This window comes from Hypanus sabinus, chromosome 4 (assembly GCF_030144855.1).
Source record: "Hypanus sabinus isolate sHypSab1 chromosome 4, sHypSab1.hap1, whole genome shotgun sequence".
Lineage (NCBI taxonomy): Eukaryota > Metazoa > Chordata > Chondrichthyes > Myliobatiformes > Dasyatidae > Hypanus > Hypanus sabinus.
Genome location: NC_082709.1, coordinates 97,533,362 through 97,554,723, shown reverse-complemented (window position 1 = coordinate 97,554,723; position 21,362 = coordinate 97,533,362). Strand labels below are relative to the sequence as shown.

Sequence of the window (21,362 nt, the reverse complement as noted above, 5' to 3'; positions counted from 1 at the left end):
TGTTCTCCGTAAAAGGAAAAAGAAATAATCATAAATAAGCGATAAATAGCGAGAACATGAGAGGGGTCCTTGAAGGCGAGTCCATAGGTTGTGGGAAGTTCAGTGATGAGACAACTGAAGTTGAGTGCAGTTATTTCCACTGATTCAAGAGCCTGATGTTTGAGGGATAGGATTTTCCATTCAAGGGCATTGGTGATTCCATACCAGGCTGTGATGCAACCAGTCAATATACTCTTAACCTCACATCTATAGGAAGGAAACAAGATCCTGTTAGTTTGCAATGTTTTGAAGTTATTCATAAGAACAATGAAAATGGGTTTAAATCCATTAGAGCAAAAACTGTAAAATGTCCACAAGTAGGAGAGATTTTCAATTGAATAATAGTCTGGTAACAAGGACATAAGAAGGGAACATGTATGACCATTGGAAAATGGGTTCAGGCCAGATAAACAAGAAAGCAAATGATAACGAGAGGAAAGATTTTTAAAAAATGCAGAAGTTCAATCCTGGAACACTGGGGGACACATAAAGATACCATAATGTGGTTGGTGTGGGGTTCAACCTGGACTTTAATGCAGTGTGAATTGACACTGTATGGTTTACAACGGCGGAGTAAACTTCTGCACAAGTTTCGTTGCCACAGCAGTGGCAGGTGGTTCTACCTTCTACTCGGAGCTTGGCAGCTTTTTTCTAGAAAATGTATGGGTTGCATCTTTCTTAGGATATGGAATTATTTTTTTCTTCGGCTTAAAATTTGCGGTGTAATTATTGTTGACCAACCTTTGTGAACTGAGTGAATCCAATCTGAGATGTGTCTTGTGATTTTTTTTGCCATAATTTTCTGTGTTGAAACGTGCAAAATTGATGTCAGATGGTTTGCATGGAATGCATTCCTTGGGTTTGTTGTGTAGTGATTCTGACCCAGTGTTCCATTGTTTTCATCCTTTTAATACTCTTGCCTTTTATTTTCTAGATAGCCAAGTGTTTGCATAAAGTTGTGGTTATACCCCAGTTATGCATCAATGTGCAGACTCTAGAATGTTCAAAAATAATTATTGATGGATTAATTTTTCAGAGAATGCCAATCCATTTTTCATGTTCTGACTTTAACTGATATTACTGCAACATGTGTGCAATGAAATAAAATGTATAGGATGACTCTCATTCCAGCACTAATGTGAAATACAGCTTCTGATTTATCTTGAAGACTAGTTCAGTTTCAGCAATGTTATAAGAGTGTTGCATGATCTACAACTGTATGAGATTTGTTTTACTTTTGTGTTGATAATGGTACTCCTATTCCAGGGATGTATTGGAAGAATTTGTTAATTCTCACATGCTGCTTAATTTTGTGTTTTAGAACCAAAATGAAGACTGGGGAAGTTTGTCAGCTGACGATATCTTATGATTGAAAGAAATCTTAGGCTATTGGCCATATGACTCCCCATCCAGACCTTTGGTAACTATTTTCCCATTTGAGTGGCATGGGTATAATTTGGAAGTATAATGAATGATGCACGTTTGCAAAATTGCCATGGCATTAATTGCTAAATTGCCTGATATAGGGAAAAAGCTGAAAATAAAATACTCTAAACCAAAGTAGATGGTGATGGGGTTGATCCTAAATGAAATTTGCATGATTGCAATGATGTCATGCCTTGGTGCTGCTTCTGTTTTTTTTTGAAGCTAACATTGTTAAAAGGCAGTGCTTAACTTGCAGGCTTTCATTTCAAAGAAAAGTGCTCTTAGCTGTTTAACATTATCGTGAAGTAACAGTGCATTGAAATCAAGTATCTGAAATAGCTGCACATAGTTCTGCACAAGTTACAGAAATCTTGTTCTTTGATGCAAAAAGGAAAGGTGGGGTCGTGTGTAAAATATAGTTTTTGAATTATTTTGCCGTTTTGATTGACCATGAAACACCTCATTGAGGTGGAGATTTAGGGAGGATAATCTTAAACTTGTCTTTGAAATATTGTGATTGCAGAAGATGTGAATCAGTATTGCTGATTTCTTGTTTCCTTAATTTAAAAGGAGTATCTCCTGAGTGACTGTATTTTTTTTTGTCAGTGTGTACTTGGATGTCAGGTAGAGAAAATAATTTGAAGTTGCTTCCTGCTACAATGTAATTCAGAGTTGGCTTGTGTGTGAGATGTCTTGTTGCTTCGAGAGTCTAAAAATGTAAGTTTTGTTAATCAGCCTGTCCATATTTAGAACCATAGAACATTGCAGCACAGAAACAGGCCTTTTGGCCCTTGGCTGTGCCGAACCATTTTTCTGCCCAGTCCCACTGACCTGCACCTGGCCCTTATCCCTCCATACACCTCTCATCCATGTACCTGTCCAAGTTTTTCTTAAATGTTAAAAGTGAGCCCGCATTTACTACTTCATCTGGCAGCTCATTCCACACTCCCACAGCTGTCTGTGTGAAGAAGCCCCCCCACAATGTTCCCTTTAAACTTTTCCCCCTTCACCCTTAACCCATGTCCTCTGGTTTTTTTTCTCTCCTAGCCTCAGTGGAAAAAAGCCTGCTTGCATTCACTCTATCTATACCCGTCATAATTTTATATACCACTATCAAGTCTCCCCTCATTCTTCTACGCTTCAGGGAATAAAGTCCTAACCTATTCAACCTTTCTCTGTAACTCAGTTTCTCAAGTCCCGGCAACATCCTTGTAAACCTTCTCTGCTCTCTTTCAACCTTATTAATATCCTTCCTGTAATTCGGTGACCAAAACTGCACACAATACTCCAAATTCGGCGTCACCAATGCCTTATACAACCTCACCATAACATTCCAAGTCTTATACTCAATAGTTTGATTTATAAAGGCCAATGTACCAGAAGCTCTCTTTACGACCCTATCTACCGGTGATGCCACTTTTAGGGAATTTTGTGTCTGTAGTCCCAGATTCCTCTGTTTTACTGCACTCCTCAGTGCCCTACCATTTACCTTGTATGTTCTACCTTGGTTTGTCCTTACAAAGTGCAATATCCTTTGAACTTGAATAAGAAGTTCAAGTTCAATTGTGATGGGCATAAGCTTGGCTAAATCAAGTGGTATGGAACTCATCAGTGTAATCCCATTGATTACACTGTGATGTAATTACTGTGATGTATGGAATAAAAATCACAAGGCACATTTGAAATTCTCATTGCCAAAGTTTGGGTATTCTGAGAGTCAGTCTAGCTGGTCTTGGATTTTACATAGTCACTAAAGGAGTTTTGTTTTTCAAGAAGCAAGTTCCAGACAAGGCAAAGCTAATCAACATCAAATTTGGGTTTAGCCCCAACAGCAGCATGCTACATTGTATATTTATCTCCAAAACTAGGACCATAGTTATGCTAACGGGACAAATTGTTTTTATTGCATGGTATTCTGAATCTTTTACTTGTGAGATACAGTTTTACTTTGAGTTTTAAGAGCAAAGGCACTATTATTTAATTATTTTAAGGACACTGGTGGTGTGGGTAAACAGCTGCTTGAGCTTTGACTATTACTTTGGGTTTTACTTTGTGCCTCTGCTTCTGCATCTGAATGCTTGTAGCCTGTTCCTCTTTCCTTCAGTGGAGCTGGGCTAAGATGAATGAGTCCACACGGCGGAGAACCCTAAACAGCGGTCAGCTGAAGGAACTCAGTAGGTCAGGTCGAACAGTATCTGTGGGGAGGAAAGGAATAGTTTTGAGTTCAAACCTTGCATCAGTCCTCTTTCTCCCCCCTCCCCCCCCGCCCCTCAACCAACAGATGCTGCCTGATCTTCTGAGTTCCTCCAGCAGACTGTTATTCCATATTTCAGCATCTACAGTCTCTTGTCTCCACTTGAAGCCCTAAACTCTGTAACTATCTAGGATTGCTTGAATGTATTTTTCAAGAATTGACAGAGCAAAAGGAAGCTGTTTATTGCATCACAAGTCCATGCCAGTGGTTATGCTTCACAAGCACTTTTAAACACCGGATGTCTCATGTTCTCAGCAAAATCATTTATTCTTTTCTCTCTTGTAAATATATAGCTTTCCCACAGTGGCTTGACTTTCTGCATTTTTATGACCCAATACAAATCTTCCCTGTACCTTCTCCAGTACCTTATTGACAAATTGTATTTGTAGACATGTCTCCTAAGAAGAGACTATTTGAAATTGGTATGAAGTTGTGATGGTGGGAAAAAAAATGAGATATTTACTATTCCCCAGCCTTTTTGCCATTCAATCTGCATTGTACCTTCTTGCTGTTGTCTTTTAAGTGTGAAAGTGGCAAATAACTGCTTGAGCATTCTTTCTGTTGGTGATTTGCTTTCTGTTAACTAATATAAGCTGTTTTTGTAGAATATTTACAAAATATTTTGTAATTAAGAACACCCTTGTCCCAGCATGTTTGTTGGTTGGATGTCAGTTAATACTCTCATTTTGCATTCCAATTTGAAACCCCATAGTAATAACCTTCAGCTTTCTATGTATGGATTTGGACTTAACATCCACTTGTTTCTATACTGACACTGAATTTCATTCTACAGTTATTAAATGTTTTTTTAATAAAGTCTGCATGCTAGAAGATGTTGGCATTTTGTTTTCTCCCCCTGCCCCCTGTAGCCACGCCATGAATATTTTAATGTTCCTGTATATTAATATCTTGGCTCATCTTGCGTGGTGAATCAGAGGAGGTGACCATGTCTGCTTGCTGTTGGAATGCTTTCCTGGGCTTCCTGGGCTCTGAAGTTCACATCAATGTTGTACAAATGAAATGTGACAGAAACATCAGCACTTTGTCATCTAGCTGCCTGGTGTTGTACTCATTTTTGTGTTCAGTTCATTTTAACCTTGTTCACTGCTATCCTAGTTCCAATTGTACACTATAAAATTTGAGTCTGTACCTTTTGGGTTTAACGTTTGTTTTATTGTGCATTAAGCAGCTCTGATATGAAAACCTCAAACTAAATTTAATACCAATGTCATTGAAGGAAACTGACTCATGTGTAATTAACAATTGTAGCATGCAGAATATAGAAAATGGTGCCTGGAAATGGTCTCAGTTGTAGCTGAAGTAAGAACTAGAAGTCCCAGACCACAAAAATAACTAGTTACGGATTTGTTAATTATGTAACCTGCTTCAATCAACTGCACCCATATATTATTTGCTAGGATTACACCAGTGGGGTGAAGAAAAGTTAGTCAAACCTTGGGATGTTTAAATCCATTTCACTCCTGTAATATAAGGTGACTTAGTTATCATAAACTAATCATTTTTCATGTGTATCCAGCTGACCAGGCTACATTTAAGGTTAATGTTGAAACACAGTTCCACACCTGTTGATTGCATAAATCAGTATATATTTTGCAATGGATGCTTTATTGTGTCTGTATTGTGACCTACTCCTTGCTCATCTGGACAGCAAATGAGAAGATTGCTGATTTGAGGTCCATGCATACTTACGGGTAGGTTCAGGTAGGCCAAGAGACAGAAAGATGAAGCTTACAACAGTTTTTGTTTACACATGCTTTTCTTTCGGGGGAAAATAAGGCCATTCTTTTTACTCTTTGGTGATGGAATATCAGATTAGAGATGAATGACTCTTTTTCTCTATTTGTCACAACTCTGGAATATTTCCCAGTGCCATTTTTTTTAAAAAGAGCCTTCTCATACCCTCAGTCCCAGTGTAAAGTGTTTCTACTTTTTTCTGATTATCATTGCAGTATAAATTACTTCTGTTGTAGGAGAACATTTTTTTGATAAATTGATTGTCCAAAGCTTGGCAGTTAGCAATGTTCTGATGCCCTCATGGCTATCATCATGTATGGGTGCTTGTGGTATGTTGAGAATGAGAGAACATGAATAAAGCTGCTTAACAACAATTGGAGAATTTGCCACCATTCTATTTTGGGGTTTGATTTTTGAGAGCCATGTTACTCAAATAGACTTGCATGCAGTTTAAATTTTAATAAATTAACTTTGCTCTGGTCTTGCTAATCCTAAAGCAATTTCATATTTATTAGGTTAAATATGAAGCTGGGCAAAATATTTTGTTTTAATGGAGGTTCATAATTTAGGCTGCCAGCCAATTTATTTGTATAATTTTGCAGTATTATTCATATGTCGTTCCTGTGCTTTACGATTTTTCCTCTCCTTTAGCTTCTATGTTTTATTGACAGAGGAAATAAATATTCTTTCATGGATGGACAATGGAAACTAATGCAATCAGTGAGTTGCACAGGAGTTCACAAGATGGTGTGATTAAAGTATCAGGAATAGTATCAGGAATAGAAAGTTGAAGGGCGATGAGCTGAGTAAAAAGTGGAGAGAATGATCAGCTGCAGTAGTAAGGTTAGTTGTCAAGAATTGCTCAACTTTGGCTGTATTTCATACGTAGTCTTTCAGAATAAACATACTATTTGAGCAATTCTACACATTAAACAAGTTTCTAAAACGTTCCATTTGAAGTAGTGTGACAGGAGATGTCCATTTTCCTTCCTGCTTCCTCCTGTGCAAGGGAGCATTAATTTGAACCTGCCCTGACCAAAAGTATTAACTTCTAATTTTCTAAATAAGGAACACAGTATCCAATTGGCAGGAATCATCCTGGCCTACTGTATATATCTTGGATCATGTAGTTTTCTTAACTAACATTTTTGGTGCTTGGTGTATCTAGATGTTCTCATTTTGACAGCTTTTAAGTAGTGATATAAACTTGGTCCCATTATTTTGGAATGTGTAATGTACATTTATTTGTTTGAAATTGCCTCCCAGCCCTAGAAATTGTGGATAGAGTTTGCCAAGTTAAATCTAAAGCCAGTTCAAGAGAAATTGCTGCCTTTTCAATTTGATCTAACAACTGCTGCCCTTTAGGAAATCCAACCAGACATGCTTTCCTTTTTCAGGCTGTCATTCAGACAAGTGTCAACAGGTAACCCATGAAAGTGAAAACCTCATGCATATTTTACTGTAATCTGCTCCCATGAGTGTGCCACATTTAGCTCATTTTCATCATTTAAGAGATTTAGTGGATGAAATATTTCTATAAATTTACAGACTACATATCAACATGAAACCCTCAACTAATCAAATGAACACTAAATCATGGCACTTCAATAGTAACTGGCTGTTTAAATATGAATTAAGTGTTTGCTGAGCATCATTTAACTTTCTGTAGACTTCCTTAGTCTGCTGTTTAGAAACATATTGATTATTCCTATGTTTGTAATTTGTGCTTCAGAAACAAATATATTTAGTTGTAGTATAATTATTTGTATTGTGATTGGGAGCAAGTCCTTTAGGCACAGTCTGATTAAAAAGATGACAATACTTCTGTTGTCAAAATTCAATAGTTTAATACACAGTTTACACTAACTGGTATGTTGGCTTTTGTTGCTATGCATTAAGCGGACTGAAATTGTGATTTTATTTGTAATGTAAAATTGCTTGCTTCGAAAGTGCATGTTTCTGGCATGTTATAAATAAAACAGTGCTGCATGCATCAAGGCTGTTTCCTGTGGCTATATTTCCTAACTCCTCAAACTTCTGATGGTTGATGTATACTTAAGGTATTCTGCTTTTGCTTTGATAGTAAAATAGCAAGAAGATTATGATAAAACAATTAACTTGAAAGTTGGTGATTGAACAACGGCCAAATTCAATGAGTCACCATTAGGTCTGTTTCTGTATTTTTGCCAATTCGAGATTGGCCAGGAGTACCAAGATAGGGTTGTTTTTCTGATTTTAAGCTGATTATTTTCCTCCCATAAACTTCAGTTTCAATTTTGACTGGATACCAGACTTAATTTTTTTAAACAATGTTTGTTTACCAAAAGAGTTGTGTTCCACTTAGCATTTGCTTTACTTTTTGCAGCTGGATGTACATTCTTTCACAGTTCTAACAATTGGATTATAATTTAATGTAATCATATTACACATTCTAGTATATAAAATTGGAAATTTGGCCTGGAGTATATTTTCATGATGAACTGAACAAGAGAATTTCAATCTTTAGATTGCCTTGGGTTAAATAGGAATATTAACTGGACTTGCACATCAGGATTATTTGGTGAAAGGCTCACAATAGCAAAGCTGTTAAGACTGATTCATTAATGAATCGTTCTCTATATGATCTTTAATTTCTTCTGCTGTTAAACTAACTGGTTCAATTTCAATTTGGTATGAATTCTTAATGAAGTTTATACCCAATGTTGTGGGTTTGTTTAGGTCTTAAACATTTTGGTAACTTTGACTGGACATTTAGAAGAATGCTTTGCTGTGGATGTACCTTAACCTGTCAGCCCTCCAGATTTCATTTGCAGCTCCTGCATTCCCATCTTCTAATTTTGTCTTGGAATTCCCATGTTCGTGATCTGTCTGTGTCACAGGGAAAAATTGGGCACGCACCATACAGGAACGTTTTAGATTCATATTCATACAGTGATTGTTGCTACCAAACTATTCTTCAGAACTACCTTGGCTGACTTTGCCCCTATAGAAATGTTGCATCCAAGTTAGGTCCTTAGAGATATTGACGCCCAAAAATTAGAAATTATGCTCTCTCCACTACATCTTTTCCACTTCAAACTGTGATGAATTTAACTGCTGAGGTGCTAATTAGATAATTGGTAACAATGCTTTCCATCCATCTGCAGCGTACAATTCTCTTTTGCCACACCCTATTTAAGTTGTCAAAGTAAGTTGTAACTATCTATTGTGTTTTAAAAACAAAATGGCACCTTGCCCCTTCTGAATAACTCTAAAATGTTGCTGTGTTTGCAGACTTTTGTTATTTTGTCACATCTATCTTACAGCAATGCAATTAAAATGCACTGGCCCACCTGTAGCTTCATTATATTCAGATTTCAGATTATGGCTGGCTTGAAAGAAACTAATAGGAAATAGCAACACACTTAAGTTTTATACCTCCTATGGAAAAGAAACTTCCTAGCATTCATCAGGAGTTGGTGCTGCATTGTATTAAATGGGAGAGGGTATCCATTAAATTGAAGATGGGCACATTTTTGCAGCTGGAAACACGACTTCCACAAATCCTTTACTAATGTCTTGCTCTTGTATTTGGCCATTTTTATCTTTTACCTTTTGAAGACTGCTGTGCTAATTCTTTTTATTTAGTTTTGATTACCAAAGTGTTTAATTTTGCCTCCACAGGAAGCTGAGACTCCTCGTAGCGTACTTGAAGAAATTGGACTGACATAAGTCTTCAGTTAAAATGAATGATGTCCCAAATATTCAAAATTAGATTTCACTGCTTTGATTGTTGATGTTTGGCTAACATTGTACAATGCTGCCCTTTTGGATTTTTGTTTAGTTGAAGATGTCATTTATTAATTATGCTTGAAACAAAGGGAAAACTGAAGTCAAAATGAGTCAAATAGAGACTTGGTTTAAATTGGGTTGTCAATAACTTTTTCCCAAAAATGCAATGAATACAGAATAATTGTAAGTATGACCAATTGCAACGTATATGAGAGAAGTCAGTATTGAGCTGGCATTTCTCCATTGTGCACCATTTGCCAGCTTGAGAAATTGGGTAATTTTATCTCACTTTTGATGTAAGTGAACATTTTGTTCTATGCTAAAGTGCAAAATCTCTTAAGGTATGGTTAATTGTCAGGATTTTGTACATAAAGCACATTTGTCTGTCGCTACTATGTCAATGTAGCTAGTGTCAACAGCTATTGAGTTTTGAAAACACAATCTGTTTTTAGATTGGCGTAGTTATACAGTCGTGTACTTAAATTTTGTTTGAACTTTTAATCTAGAACTTGAGTATTGGAAAATCATTGCCTTTTTAAGGATTACTGTGATCATGATGCAATACAAGGGATGTGAAAGGGATTTAATTCTGCAATATGCTGTAATCATGTAAAACTAAAAGCCAGTTTTCAATGATGTGGAATAACTGCTGGTTTACTACCTGGCATCACTGCCCCACATCAGATATAATTGCAGAGGCTTCATTTAGTGACCACTGTTTGGATCTCATCAGTGTAGTATTACCATTCCAAGTGTTCACCAAATATCCTGTAATTATTTCACCTAGACATTTACATATATCTATAAAATATCTTGGTATTACTGTGGTTTACTCCAACAATGTGTATTCATTTGCAAAAAATCTTGTTCCTCAAGTTTAAAAAGGTTGATCAACTTGGTTTGTTTGCAGTTGCTTAAATGTTATTTTCAGTTTGAAGTAAATTTATCATGTAAGTGCATATTGTCATATACTACCTTCAGATTCATTTTCTTGCAGGCATTTACAGGAAAGAAATATGATAGAATTTTCACAAAATTCTATCATATTTATACCAAAAATATACAAAGACTGACAAGCACCAATGTGCAAAAGACAAACTACAAATAAAAATAATATTGAGACCATGAGTTGTAAAGAGTCCTTTAAAGTGATTATGTAGATGGTAGAATCAGCTAGGAGTAGTGGTGACTGAAGTTATCTATGCTAGTTCAGGAGAATAATGGTTGTAAGGTAGTGATGGATCCCACACCACCAAGTTCAGGAACAAAGGCCTCCTGTGGTTCAGATCGAGTACCCCCAAAATCTTTGAGTGCTGACATAATGTCACAGATGGAAAATTCCAGAAGGCGCTGGGAAGTTTCCCAATGATGTACAGGTCTCTATCCACCACTCAGTTCTGAGAAGTGACTTCATGTATGTAATGAACAGGTTAATGAATAATATATAACACTGTCTAAAATGAAGATCTGAACCATGTACTGAAAGAGTGGATTCGGCAGCATCACATGAACAGTACGTTGATCGTGAAACAATCAAAAATCTATCGTGCCAAATTAAAAATTGAACGTAATGGTGAACCAGCAGGCTGGTTGCAGTATTTTAAGAAAAGGCACAGCATTAAATTTAAGTATTTAAAATATTTCCAAGATGAACATCTGCTGATCCCAAAGCGGCAGAAAAACTCATTGCCGCTGATGAAAATCAGCACCAGAATGTCTACAAAGCTGATTGTGTTTATACCTTACCCAAGACCTAAAAAAGTAAAATACAAATAGTGTACTGTTATCTTTTAATCAAAACATGACATTATGGGTAGAGACTGAAAGCCTGCTGTTGGTTATTGTTGTTCAACAGTCAATTCAGGTATTCTCCCAATGCTGCTCTTTTTTAATCTGCATCATTATTTTCATTATTATAATAGTATGTAATTTTTTAAAGAACATTTGTGATAAACCAGTGTAAGACAAAGACTGCTTACCAGTAGCACAGATTTATGATTAAAACAAAGGAGTGCTTCTATATAGACCCCTTGATTTGAACTCTAATTGTAGGTGGTTTGCCAGTTCATTCACTCTGGTAAGTTAATGGACACTTATAAGAATGTATCTCTGCTTTAGTTATTGTAATTGATGTATAATCTCTCTAACCAAAAAAATTACGTATCCCATTGGTAATGGTGTAAAGATTCTATAGTTTGTCAAAAGGGACAATGAGTAATGATGACCATGGACAGCAGGTTAAAAACAGTGAACAATTCAGGTTGAAGACCCTTCATCAAGGCTGGGAAGACAAAGGATCTTAAATTGCAGGGAGGAAAATAGGATATAACAATGAGATGTGAAAATAGTTATTGGGTCAGTGAGGGAGTGGAAGTAGAGAACACGAAGAAAAATGGTCAGAGCTATCCGGCATGGAAATAGGCCTTTTGGCCCATGTACACCTCTAGGTCTTTTCTATCCATGGCTCTTTTAAACATTGTAATTATACGTGCCCTTACATCTTCCTTAGCAGTTTGTTCATTACCACAACCATGTATGGAAAATGTTGCCCTTTGAGACAGTTTTAAGTTTTCTGTTTCACTGTAAATCTATGCCCTCAATTTTAAACTGATCTACAAGCAGTTTAAACTGTGAGTATTTACTTTTCTGTAACTTTTTATTTTATCTACCTCTATGAGGTCACCCTCAGTTTCCTACATTACATCAAAATTTGCTTTACCCCAATTCAGAAGTTTCTCTTACAGACCAGTTTTGCTTTCCATAACTAAAACTAATAGAATTGTGGTCACTGATCCCAAAGAGATTGCCCATTGACAGCCATTTGCCCTGCCTCATTTCCCAATAGAAAGTCTAGTGCTGCTCTTTCTCTGGTAGAGTTGTCCACATATTTTGAGAAAACTTTCATGGACACTTAACATTCTGCCCTACTCAAGCACTTTACACTCTGGCAGTCCTGACCAATATGTGGCAAATCAAAATCACCTACTAAACTATTCTTGCAGCTATTTACAAACACAATTGTCCCTGTAGTTCTGATGGACAATGGGAGAGCCTATAGTATAATCATATTGCTCATCCCACTCTTATTTCTAGGTCCCACCAATATAGCTTCAAAATATTTCCCCAAAATGTTTTAAGTGCTTCTGTGATGTTCTCTGTGATCAAAAATGCTGTAGTGCTTCAGATCTAACCAGTCCTACTCCTGTCTCAACTATCTTTCCATTATAGCAATAGTAGCTCAGTCTTTTATACTCAATCCATCATTACTGGTCAGGCTTCTTGTATTAAAATAAATACAGTTTAGACTATCAGACCTTCCTTGCATGCTCTTCCTCAGCTTGTGTTAAGCTTCATTATAACAGACCAATGCATCATGGGAGTGCAGTGTGTAACTAAAGTGGTAGACAATGGGAAAGGAATCAGCCTGGTTTCCCCCAGTATTTACAAAACCAGGTCATGGACACAAACTCTAGTACACCAGACTAGAAGTAGTACAGGTCTATTATCAGCATTTTCTTTATTTTTCAGCAAATGTTCATCAACAGCCTGGAATGAAAAATTGCTTATAAGGGTTATTGAAATACTACAGATGCACTGTATTACCTTTTTCACCAATTCTATAATGCATTTATTTATTCTCTCTATATTGCTTTTAACACTTTACCAATATCTTCTCCCCACCCCAAAAAAGTAAATGCACACTAGGGGCAATTTCTAGAACCCAACTAACTTTGCAACATGCACATCTTTGGCCTGAGGCAACACCAGTGTGCCTGGAAGAAACCCAAGCTAACATTAAGGCGAACATGCAAACTCCACACAGCACCATAGGTAGAACTGAATTGGGTTGATGAGTATTGGTAATTCCATATGCAAAAAGAATTAATAATTATGGAATCAAACATACAGCATAGATCATTCCACATCATTAACTGTTTGCCTGTCCCTCAATCTTTTACCAGTTCCCCAACACTGACCTGTTGTTTCTAGGGTTTTCCTACTGCCCCTTTGTCCACCTTTGTGAGTCCAATACTTTTAACTCTTCCATTCTGCTGCACACACTAGAATATCATTAAATACATTTAGAGTTAAAGATTATCTTGGTATCCATTTTGTTTGCATTGGGAATACAATTGGGATTCAACAAACCACAGATTGGGAAAACCTGGAAGTTCTCTCTCCAGAACTTGTTGCTTGAGCATGTACAGACTATTTTTTTCTTGTCATTATTCCCTATAACATATATTTACATAGCATTTACATTGTATTAGGTATTATAAGTAATCTAGAAATGACTTAAAAGTACAGGCGGTCCCTGGGTTATGAATGAGTTCTGTTCCTGAGTCCGTCCAAGTCGGATTTGGGGTCGGAACAGGTACATCCGGTATTATTTAGTGACAGTCAAATGTTTTTTCTTAGTATATAGTACATATTTTACCTTTCTATGCATATAAAACACTTAAGAAACATACGTATTTCAATAATTTAACCACTGCGTTGCTTAGTAATAATTGTAGCTTTTATCAGGGCAAGGCCTTTCACATGCTCCATTAAAATTGTTCCGATCGCTTTATTACTAACACCTTATTTTCGATCGTGATTATTTTTGTGAACAGAAACACGGCGGATTCAGAGCTGCGCCGCCTGGTCCTAATGTCCACTGCACGGAGACATGTTAAATAAGGGACTTGAGCATCCGTGAATTTTGGTATCCGTGGGGGGGTCCCAGAACCAATCCCCCACGGATAAGGAGGGCCGACTGTACTATCTGTTCAGTTTCCCTTTGGGTTAATGTCATCATGCTATGTATTAGTCTTGTGTCTCTTTATGACAAGATCAAGACTGTGCATACATTTTCAAGATTGGGCATACCAAGATCTTGCTTTAAACTTAGTCTTTTGATAGAAGACAATGGAGCATTGGCTGTCCTATCTGTTTTCATTGATTAGTGTACAAGACACCCTGGTCTCATTGGATCTTCCTTCTTCACCAACACTCAGGTACTCTCTGTATTTTACAACTAAGGTTTATAACCCCATATTCTTCCATGTTAACCACTTACCATATATTTGCCCACTCTAACTTCATTGTTTCTTACTTGAACATCACCAAAGAATCTAGTGAATTTGTTAAGCATGATTTTCTTTTCAAAAACCTATGCTGTCTTTGCTTATATTCTGTAATTGCATCTTTTCTCAGACTACAGTTTTTACCCAATATTGCATGTCACAATTGCTCTGGGATAAATAAAATCTTGTAAATTCAATTTTATTGAGTTCTGGTATTAGATTTAAAATTTACAGAATGGCATAAAAGTTAATTCTATAGCTGTTAGCACAGTTTGGGGTATTAAAGTTCGGAGTTCAGTTCCAGCATCCTCCAAGAAAGCTCATACATGAAGCGCACAGGTTTCCACCCACAGTTCAAAGGAAGACTGGTTAGGTTAGTCAGCCATTATAAATTGCCCTGTGATTAGGCTGTGGGCTGATGGGCAGCATAGCTCAGTGGGCTGGAAGGGCCTGTTTCCACACACTACCTCCAAATAAAAAATACTGAGCATGCTGTGGGATATTTGTAAGCAAAACAGATATTGAATGAGAAAAATAGGGAAGTGTATGCTGGCTATGTAATCCACATTGATAATTTACTATTGAAATAAAGGCCAGCTTCAGTTGCTACACATGTCCTAACTTCATAAACAAGACAGTAAGCTTCCTTTACAAATCCATATATACAAGAAACTGACTAAAATGTAACATTTATAATTTAACAACTGCATTTAAATTTACATTCCATCAGCCACGGTCCCAGTACTGGTTCAAGCAGGCAAATCTGGCACGTGACAGAAGTACAGTGTCATGTACAGTACAGAAGTTTCATCTCATTCTGAAATTGCAATGATAGCACACTATTACAGTTGCTCAACATGTGCAACAAAACTAGTGCAAAACTGATCTTAACTCCCAAAATACAAAGGATTCTGCATTCTTTCAGGATACTCCCAAATGCGAACAGCATGCATTTCCAACCAGTCTTTCCAATCCTACAACAGGAGAGCAGTCCCTTAATTTCTCTTTGGCTTTGCAGTGTTTCTATGGGAGCCAAAGACAAAGCATCTTGCAGCACTTCACCTGGAAGGAAGATAATGAATTGGAATACTGAATAAACACTTTATATCAGTACCTATACTGCAACTATGCCATTCCCACTTGTATCTCCACTTGTATCTTTGCTGTACCCACTCTGCTCAATCCCTCCTTCCACCCATTTTCTCTAATGGACCTCACCCATTTCAGCCTCAAGAAACACATCAGCTGATCAGTCCACCTCCCTGCCACTTTCACGAGTAGAATCCAGACATCTTACATCCATTCAAGACAAGCAAAATGAAAGATTTTGCATAAAACAGTCTGGTAGTCCTGGTTTTGTAACCTTGGATAAGTCTCCATGTTTAAAAGAAAATTACCTTCGTTCATCAACTGTTTCTGCTTCAATTGTTTCATCCACTTTGGCAGGTGTTGTGGTATCACTTTCAGAGCTCTTTGCACTAGGGGATGTAGAGAAGCTTCTCAGATCAGGATGATCTGAAGTGACTTGTGTATCCTTTACTATTGAACTAGCTGGCAAGTGTCTGTGATCACATTCTAGTCTTTTTGTTTTGGAGTCTTTTGATTTGGTTTCAGACTTATGCTTGTTTTTTTTACCTTTCTTTGTTTTCTTTTTACTTCTTTTCTCTTTGCTTTCTGATTCCCTCTTGCTTTTCTTGTTCCAACCATGATAAGGACTTCGACTTCTTGACCGTGATCTCTCTGTCTCTGGGTCCTTGATATTGGACTGGTCTTGACTATTGCTCCTGGATCTAGACCGACTTCTGCTCAATGACTGATCTAGGCTCCTGCTCCTTGACCTATACCGACACCTCTCTCTACTTTTGGACCTCCTTCGGTCTTGACTTCTGCTCCGGGACCTCTGTGATTTGCGAACTTCTTTACTCCAGCTTCTGCGATACCTCTCTCTGCTTCGGGACCGTTTTCTGTCCTGGCTCCTACTCCTGGACCTCTGCAACCATCTCCTATCTCTGCTTCTACTTCTCTTCCTTTTCCTTTCAGGCTCTCCAGACCTCCTCTGCTTTTTGTCTGGACTACAACTATACTTCCTCCTGGATCCACTGTGATTATCATAACGATGGCTGATTCGTTCTCGCCTCTCAGAATACTTGTTAGAATGGAACTTCCTGCGATCCGGTGACATACAAAGATCTCGATCAGCCTCCCAAAATTCACTGTTAGGATTCCTGAACACGTGAAGGAAATTGCAGTGTTTGCCTCTAGGGCACTTGCGCCTTTCGTAAAGTCCTGTTGAGAGAATTATTAATAGTAACAGTCACAAAAATGCAGCCAGTTCCTGATAGCATGCCATTGTTTAACCAAAATACAGTCCATCCTCAGGTTACAAACACCCAATTTAGAGACATACAGACAAATGAGCTCCCATAATATGAAATGCAAGTCGTGTGTACAAACTTGTTTGTTCCTTCAAATGGCAGAATTGTTTTTTGCACTCTCCATTTTTAATAACCATTTAAAAAATTTGTCGTGCTTTTAATGCCATTCATTATGATACTGCGGAGAAATGATTAACTGTATCAAGTGGTCCGTCAGCATTTCCCAACTTAGAGAACATAAAACAGTATACAGGTCCTTTGATCCTGAATATCCTTTTAACATACTCCAAGATCAATCTAGCCATCCATTTTCCTTACATCATGTACCTAAGATTCTCTTAAATGCCCCTGATGTATTTAATTCTACCACCCTCCTCAGCAGTGTGTTCGGTATTTCCACTTTGCAAAACCTACCTCTGACATCCACCCACTTCCCACCAAGAACCTTACGAGTATGCCCTATTGTATTTAGCCATTGTTGCCCTGGGAAAAAGGCACTGGCTGTTTACTATCAAATCATAGTTCATCCTCCACTCCAAAGAGAAAAGCCCTAGATCTCTAGACATACTTTCTAATCCAGGCAGCATCCTGGTAAATCTCCTCTGCACCCTCTCTCATGCTTCCACAGCAGTCATGAGACAACCAGAAGTGAATGCAGTACTGTAATGTAATCAGAGTCATATAGATCTACAATATTACATTATGGCTCTTAAACTCAAGACACCCCAACATCTATAATGCTTTCTCAACCACCCCAACAAGATTGAACATCAATCTTGAGGGATCTTATAGGCTTTGATCCCCAAGAACCCCTCTTTTTCCACACTGCTAAAAATCCTGCCATTAATCTGATACTCTGACTCACGTTCGACCTCGAAGCAAATCGCTTCACTCTTCGGACACTAGTGAAATAACATTACCACTCTCCAATATTCTGAAACTACTTACTCCTATGGCTAGGGAGGACACAAAGATCATCAACAGTGCAGCAATCTCTTCCTTCACTTTACAGAGTAATCTGGGATATATCCTGTCCCTCCTAATGTTTTCCCAAAAGTTCCACCATTTAGCCTGCTCTATGCTGTCCTCATTCACTGAGGCCCCTCTCACTGGTAAACACTGAAGCAAAGTATTCATTAAGGTTCTCCATAACCCCTGTGATTCCAAACACATTTCCTTTAAGTTCGTCTCATGCCCTTTCTGACCTTTGCTTCCTAAACCTTCCTCTTCACTAGATGTTACACATCTCTTGTCAACCTCTTGCTTTCACCCTTTCCCTGTCTCAATGGGACAAACCTATCCAGAACCCATGCAAGTGCTCCCTGAACAACCTCCACATTTCCATTGTGTATTTCCTTGAGAACGTGTTCCCAATTTACATTCTCGTGTCTAACAGCACCTCTCCCATTAAACACTTTCTCATAGTGCCTGCTCCTATTTCTGTTTAAGGCAGTATTGAAGGTCAGGGAGTGATGGTCAGTCTCCAAAATGTTTACTGCTACAAAAATGGAACCTGTTGATCACCTGAGGACAACCTGTAATTGATATTGTATGGACAAGCCTAATGAAAACTTATAATACGATAAAATGTTAATCCTATTAGCTAGATTGCCAGATTTTATTGTACAATAAAAAAATGAAGCTAGGTAGCCAATGATAAGATTTAATTGATCATTATGAGAAACTATTTACAAAAACAAACAAACCACATATTGCTGTTTTCCATCGGGTTACTGGTGAGAATTCACACTGCAACTGTTTGCCTGCGTACCAACGCCCATTGAATAATGCAAAGGCCTGCTGGCATTCCTCCTCTCTGCAGCAAAACAAACTCTTGTTAGCAACATCTGGTGACACTGAGTACATCTTAATATCATACAGGGTTGACAAATATTTTAAAAGACAGCAGAATACTGGATATATAAACAGAATAGCAAAATAAGCTTTCAAGTGAACAAGGGAGTGACCTACTAATATGTATCTCCCCGGAGAAAAGAAAATCAACTGAGGAACAAAGCTAGTTTGTCAGTTTTTCTACCGTCTGATTAGAAGCTTCATCTCAGTACTGCTGCACAGGCCGATTCCCCTGATAACAAGGGAATGATACACAATGGGACGAAATCCCTAGCAAGATCATAAAATAACAGTAGTTTGCCTGTTCACACCAACTTAAGTGTCCCAAAAAACATCTGAAGGGCAAAGGAGACCATCTAAATCCTCAACATCAACCCCTTCATCAGCTAGTGATTTAACTCAGGTTGCAATAATTCCTCACTGAATAGAAGTGACCTAACCAAAAGTAACCAGTGTGACAGTCATACAGCACAGAAATAGGCCCTTCAGGCCAACTCATCCACACTGTGTTGCTCAGCAACCTGCTTCCACCTGCCCCCTTAATCACTTCTATACAAGTAATTATCTAAATGTTGCTAACATGACTGTCAACTACTACTGACAGTTCAGCATATACAACAGTTCATCTCTATGAAAAGTGTACATTAGTCTCTGCTTTATTATTTTGTACATTGGTACACTATCTTTAAATTATTACTTGTAAAGGGGGTTTCTTTCTTTTTCTTTGTTACTGTTGGGAAAGGGTTTCCTTTTGTTAACTAGCAGGAATGCTAATTTACTGATAACGAGAATGGTATTCCTTTGTAAACCAAATAGGGATTAATGTTCTTTCTTCTGAGTCTGTAGGCTTTTGTTGACGGGCTTTTGGGCAGATCGGGGCGAGGGGGTCGAGAGAGAGGACGCAAGGCTCTAAGCTGGGCGAGGATCGGACTCCAAAGGGGGGTCCAAGGCCGGGAGATTCTCCGAGGGGGGGGGGATGAAGCTAGATGTGCTTGGTTGACCACTCGGAGGGTCCTGAGCTGTTTGGAGAGTCGAGGAGTTCGGAGGGTCCTGAGCTGCGAGTCGAGGAGTTCGGAGGGGATCGAATGGTGGCCAGAAGACTTCAGTAATTGAGCTCCAACGGCTGTGCACGAAGTGGTTTGGACTTTGATAAGTTTGGCGCCTTTTCTTTAATTTTCTCTTCATATATACTGTATCGTTATTAATCACTTAGTTATAGTAACCTTTATAAATTGTACTCATTTAATCGCATATGGTGTACTGTCTGGTTTTGGGCGAGGCGGGGACATCACACAGCATCCACACCAGCTGATTACCCAGTTTGGCGGGGCCGAAGGCTGCTCCCCCTAGACGAGAACGAGCTGAGCGAGCCTGAGGCAACCCAGGGAGTTACATACTATTTTTATTCTGTATTATTAGTTAAGCACAGAGCTAAGTGTGTTTTTAAATGTTGCTGCTGTAATGAAAGAATTTCCCACTTGGGATCAATTAAGTTATTATTCCAAATATATACCATCCTACGCATGAAGTTGGCTCTGATTTCCCTTTTTTAATCTCTTGCCTCTGATCTTGTTTTTGCAACCCTTCCCTGGGAAAAAGATAAAAGATTTCATGCTTTTACCATTTGTGCCCCCTCATGTTCTTACATTCACACTCCTCAATCTCCGACATTCCAGGGAGTAAAATCTGACTCTACACAACCTCTCCTTGTGATTTAGGCCCCCAAGTCCAGACAGCAAACTGTTAAATCTTTTCTGTTCTCTAGTTTAATAACATCTTTCCTGAAAAGAGGGTAACCAAAACTACACAATACTCAATGATGAGCGCAGTCTTATTACCATATATCAGCAATACAGCTTGCTAACTTCTATATCCAAGTTGAAGGCCAGCAAATAAAATGTTTTCTTCACCACCCTATCTACCTGCAGTGCAGTTTTATGCAAACCATGCACTTGCATTCCAATGTTCCTCTTCCATTACCCTCTCCTACCTTGATTTGATCTTCCAAAATGCAATACCTTACATTTATCTAGATTGAAAGCCATTTGCTAACCCTCAGCCCACATAACTGATTAAAATCTGTAATTTTTCGTAACCTTCTACATTTATACAGGTTTCCCCCAGTATCCGAAGGTACAGCGTTCCTATGAAATGGTTTGTAAGTCAGAATGTCATAAAGTGAAGAAGCAATTACCATTAATTTATATGGGAAAAATTTTTGAGCGTAACCAGACCCAAAAAATAACCTACCAAATAACACAAAATCTAAAATAACATAAACATATAGTAAAAGCAGGAATAATATGATAAATATACAGCCTATATGAAATAGAAATATTGTATGTACAGTGTAGTTTCACTTATCAAAATCAGGAAGACAGCAAGCCAAAATCGATATGGAGAGAAATTTTTAAAAAAATCGATGCATACACGCACGCACACACAACTGCCTGCACAAGGCTTCACGGTCATGGTAGTCTTTCTCAGGGTAAACACATGTATAAAGCGGGCATCTTTTTTTCGTAAAAGCGGAAATCCTCTTTGGTTAGCGAAAACAGGTACTAATGTAGGTCTTTCATAACAGCAAGCTGTTGTAAAGCAAACGTTCGAAAAACGGGGCCACCTGTATTCAACACCTTCGATTTTAATATCACCCACAAACTTACATGCCTTGTACATTTTTTCCAAAATGTTTATATAAATGCAATAATATTTTGGTGTATCTGGAATATATGCAAAAGTGAATAAACTTACTTTTGATACTGAACATATACATTTCCTCTAAGGTGTGGCTCATAATTGCAACTGACCTGGAAAAAG

The 21,362-nt window shown here is 37.9% G+C and overlaps 2 protein-coding genes across 6 annotated transcripts in view; one reads left to right on the top strand and one right to left on the bottom strand.

Moving 5' to 3' along the window:
* Positions 1–10,366, top strand: part of LOC132393013 (AP-1 complex subunit sigma-2) — a 75,066-nt gene extending 64,700 nt beyond the window's left edge. The window contains exons 5-6 of one of the 4 annotated variants that reach the window (XM_059967703.1): positions 1,361–1,459; positions 9,137–10,366. In XM_059967703.1, the coding sequence (XP_059823686.1) occupies positions 1,361–1,408 (48 nt within the window). In that variant the 3' untranslated portion in view covers positions 1,409–1,459; positions 9,137–10,366. The other 3 variants (XM_059967704.1, XM_059967702.1, XM_059967705.1) reach the window with 3 other exon arrangements.
* A 2,370-nt stretch (positions 10,367–12,736) lies between these two features.
* Positions 12,737–21,362, bottom strand: part of zrsr2 (zinc finger (CCCH type), RNA-binding motif and serine/arginine rich 2) — a 66,924-nt gene continuing 58,298 nt past the window's right edge. For both annotated transcript variants that reach the window (XM_059967700.1, XM_059967701.1), the window contains exons 9-12: positions 21,297–21,352; positions 18,395–18,504; positions 15,711–16,599; positions 12,737–15,375 (exon numbers count right to left, since the gene is read on the bottom strand). In XM_059967700.1, the coding sequence (XP_059823683.1) occupies positions 15,372–15,375; positions 15,711–16,599; positions 18,395–18,504; positions 21,297–21,352 (1,059 nt within the window). In that variant the 3' untranslated portion in view covers positions 12,737–15,371. The remainder of the gene's footprint in view (positions 15,376–15,710; positions 16,600–18,394; positions 18,505–21,296; positions 21,353–21,362) is intronic.